The sequence below is a fragment of the Lepisma saccharinum genome, chromosome 14 (genome assembly GCF_977018435.1).
Source record: "Lepisma saccharinum chromosome 14, izLepSacc3.1, whole genome shotgun sequence".
NCBI classification, from domain to species: domain Eukaryota; kingdom Metazoa; phylum Arthropoda; class Insecta; order Zygentoma; family Lepismatidae; genus Lepisma; species Lepisma saccharinum.
In genome coordinates this window covers 9716919-9721442 of record NC_139242.1, presented here as the reverse complement: position 1 = coordinate 9721442, position 4524 = coordinate 9716919, and the positions used below count along the sequence as shown (strand labels likewise).

Here is a 4524-nt window from a genome sequence, read left to right as displayed (position 1 = left end):
CTATTGTAAGAATGTGAAAGGTAGGAATTTTTTCCACAATGAGCCTCGCGCATGTTTATTCTCGTTGAAGCCGGAGTGTTTTCAAACTTGCCTTCAAGTACAAAAAAGTAAATCGTACGTAGCTTGGGTACTAATTGTCGTGGGAGATGAAATTGGTTTTGTTTTCTTTCTTAAAGACAGGGCTTTTGGCAGGAGTAACATTTATGTATTGTGCCTCCAAATAATTAGCGATTGAACGTTTTCAAAAAAATTGCATTTGCCATTTCACCCCCTACAGTAGGCCGAAGTGAATGAAAAAATGCAGTATGTGGCGGAGGTATATTCCTACAACCATGAAAAATTTCGTTGATATCAGACTGACACTTCTTGCCTATAAAAATAATAACATTGTATTAAGCTGCAGTGTTGCCAGCTAAAGAAACACTTTCCGGAATTTCACTTCTAATGCTAATTATACTTCACGATAATGAAGCTGGAAGGACCAAATTTGGAGGGACGCACGACAAAACAACACTCTACGAGAATATGTACTGACCGTGTTGAAAAAAAAATTACAGTGTTCGGAAAATTTCGAACAATAGGCCTTTGTCCCCGTTTCCCCCCTGGACCCTTTATTGCCGCACGTCGCTTAAAATGTTGCATTCCTACATGTATAATTTAAAGTTTTGCAAACGTACAGTACTTTAGAAATTAGATAAATCTTTAATTTATTCCCTAGTAACAAAGGGGGAAACAAATAACTTTTTTTCAAACGGCTCTTGTTAATAATAGTAACAATTGATATATTGCTTCGTAATTCCAGTATGTCATACCTTCGTATGTATATTAAAGACCCACGTACATTCGACGTTGCCTTTGGTCACGTCTTGTACGCTCGCATGCGTGACCTTCGGTCACGTTGTGGACGCACTCACGTTATATGGTGTTCCTCAATGATCTGAATGACTTTGAAAACATCTGCATGTTGTATTGGATGAAGGGGAAGAAGTGTGTACGTTTGCTAATCATGGTGATCAACAAGCAGGGCAAACTCTCTAAATAACTGTTTGTTATTATACCTCTAAACATTTAGTTAAAACAACCATGATGTAAATATTTTCGCATTGAGTATAACAATGTATACGTATTTGTATCTGGACTGAATCTTCTTCTTATGTAGATGTCACCCTTGTTTGATGCACCTTTTCAAAACCAGGAGTTGATTCATCTGTTGTGTAAAGCTAAAGTGTAAATCTCCAACCCTGAGACCTTCTGTTAACAATCCGTATCACCGATTCGATATATCACTCTGCGTCAGCTGATTCATGACCGCCGACTAATCATCTGCTGTTACACTCAAAGTTCGCCACACCTATTCATTTTATATAAGAGCCAAAATGAGTGTCTAACAGAAATGTTGTTGAATTAAAAATTTTCAAATCTTATTTTCTACTGTTTTATAATAACCTGTCCCATGTGTATATTTACTGACAAAAACATAGTACGCTAAATTTTCCTTTGTTATCAGTGACGAAGCAAAGACAATTGTAAGCATATTTAAACTATACTTTATTTCAGTATTTCACTCACACCAAAACATTTCTCAATATTGTTGACGTGCAGAGTATTGTATTCTGGTGTCAGAACGAAAAGATCGCCACTTTTTCAATCAGACTCAAATCAAAGGCAAGCCGAGAAAAATGAAACGTTGATTCTTCCTCTTCAGTTTACATTTCATAAGTCACGACAATACCCAAACTGTTGAGACAGGGGGAAAATATGTATTTTTAATTCAATGGAAGGTGTTCACTTACTGCCAAATCTTCGTCACAGGTGTCTTCGGATTCACTTTCTCTGTCGCTGACTTGGATAACAAATCTTTCAAAATTCAAGTTCTCAGTTAAATTGTCCACATTCCACAGTTTTCTCTCTTCTTTTTCAATAACGTGTCGAACTACATCTGCCTAGTTGATAGCTGAAATTTGAGCAATGCCACTCTCAGTCAGTCTCTTCACTTCTTCAAGCTTGAATGTTTTGTTGTTCTTGGCAAAGTACCCTTGGACTTGAACCCATGTCAGTTCAATGGGATTGAGGTTACAGTGGTAAGGGGGCAAGCGCAACACAGTGTGGCCCGCTCTCCTTGCCATTTCGTCTATCACGTAACTATCGTAGCTTGGCTTCAAGTGGGAAACTTGATCCAAAAGATCCAACTTTAATGAATAAGCTGAAAGTACGACACCTTTGCCACGTAGCCATTTTAAAATATCACCTTTCCTGGTCGGTAATTTTTCGCAATTCACGCTATGATAGGGAGCATTGTCGAGCACAATAACACTGTCCGCATTAAGTTTAGGAAGGACAGACGAAAACCACTCTTTAACAACATCAACGTTCATGTCTTCATGGTAATCGCCAGTCGTCTTGGACACAAAAATAAGTTCCGCACCTTCAACAAAGCAATTTTGACTTCCAATGTGAGTGATAATGAGTATTTTGGCTTTTCCTGATAGTTGTTTAAGTCCAGTTGATAGTCCTTCGAGGACTTGAGTCCTTGAGGTTGTAGTGCTATCATTCCACACCTTGCTTACAGTGTGCCCCGCATTCACCCACGTTTCATCCAAGTAATAGATTTTCTTACCTTGGTTTCGTAGTTTCCGAATAGATCGGAAGTATTTTCGCCGCCAAACAACAATATCATCCCTATCAACAAGTGCTGCTTGTCGGTTCCTCTTTCCAAACACAAACCCAACATCCAGCAAGAGACTGAAACTTGGAAGATCTTCATCATTATTAACTTCAGTTAATACCTTTTTCAAAGTAGGCAGTTCTTGGTTTAAAAAGAAAGAATGCACTTTGCGCCTTATTGCACTTATTTCGAAATCGTCATACTTACTAACACGAGACACAACTTTGTTTCTTTTTTGGGACAACTTTCCCGGTCATTTTTCTCTCTTTCATAACCCTTAAAACTGCAGACACTGACACACCACTTTTACTGGCTTCTCAGGATACCACTGACAGAACGTTACATAAATATTGAGTAGAATCTGTTTCCCGCCCCTTTTCAAAGGCTATCCTTGCTGGTGCTTTGAAAACACGCTCGGAGAACACGGAGACCTTCCCGCACGCATAGAACTCACCAGGTTGAAAGTGGCACTACTTCCTTGCAGTTCACATGATTATTTTTAAGATAATAACCAATGTTATAAAATATCATTATGCACACAAATCTCTAAGTTCATTGAAAGTTGCAATGCATATTCCTACAAAATGTTCACACTTATCTTGCCTTGCCATGTCACCATGTTTTTTTACTAAGTGTACTATATTTGGCGGAACAAAAATCGTTATTAGGATGCTTATCAAAGTTTCGAACCGCAATAAATTTACGAACTTTCTTTGTCTTGTTTTGATCATCATAATCAATATATTTATTGGACTTACAGCATTTCATAAGGCTGTTTATGCCCATTATATATTTTATTTACATAAGATACAATTTACATAAAATCTACAAACAAATTTCAAATACACTCCTATCAACATCAAACCTTAAAAATATACATTACCATGTTATATCATTTTGTCTAAAAAATGCAAGTAAAATATATTCAATTCGCATGCAAGAAAGAAGCCAAATTTATGGGAAATGATTACTGGTGCAAAGAGTTAACCATAAAGGTGAAGCAATAAGTACAAAAGAAAGAGCATTGGGTTTAATGTCAGGTGTCATTTGCGGCAGCGTATCCCATACTGCAAATTGGCCGTTGTTTTACTTTACTTAATGAATCCTGTAACAACGCTGGATTTTCGTGTGGATTATTTTACTTCTATGAGTTTGCAATGATTTCTGCATGCACGTGGTTTTGTGGTCGCGGTGGCTCAGTCGGTAACGCGTCTGACTACCATGCTCAAGGTCCCGGGTTCGATCCCCGGCCGGTTCAAATCCGGGAACTTTTCTAACGGTGGAAGCGGCCCCGGCGCCCACCCAGCGTCGAATAACATGGGTACCTGGGGGAAACCCTGGGGGGTAAAGGCGGTCAGGGGCGTGATGCTGATCACATCACCCCCACTCACGACCGGATCAAGAAAGTGTGGGGCGTTACCCCCACACCCCCTATACGCCTTCATGGCGTGGTGCTATGCACAGGGGAACACTTCTTTACTTTTTACGTGGTTTTGTTTATAGAAGTTCTCAGGTTTGGTGATTTGAACTTTAGTCAATTAAGAATTGAAGGAAACAATGTGTTCTGAAAAAAATACCCGTGGGAACGGTTAGCTAAGGACGTGATAAAGAAGCATTTTCACCCTTAAAAAAAGTCAAAGTGAGCGAGTTTTTAATTTTCTCGGCCTTTTGAGACGATTTCATGGGGGTCGTAATCGGGCATTTTGTGTTCGCGGGGCTTCCATCATGGAGAACATTTATGTCTGTGAGTGAGTGAGTGGTGGAATTGGGGCTATATATTAGATGGATAAAGAAATGACGGATCTGAAATATCGTGTGTAGTGTTTATGAGATCACGCGTTAATTGTTGATGCTAGTCG

General features: G+C 39.0%; 1 protein-coding gene across 1 annotated transcript; it reads right to left on the bottom strand.

The window, feature by feature from the left end:
* Positions 1-1943: 1943 nt before the first annotated feature.
* On the bottom strand, positions 1944-2375 carry LOC145998673 (uncharacterized). Its single transcript, XM_083135139.1, has one exon. The coding sequence runs from the start codon at positions 2373-2375 to the stop codon at positions 1944-1946; it is 432 nt and encodes a 143-aa protein (XP_082991265.1).
* Positions 2376-4524: the final 2149 nt, after the last annotated feature.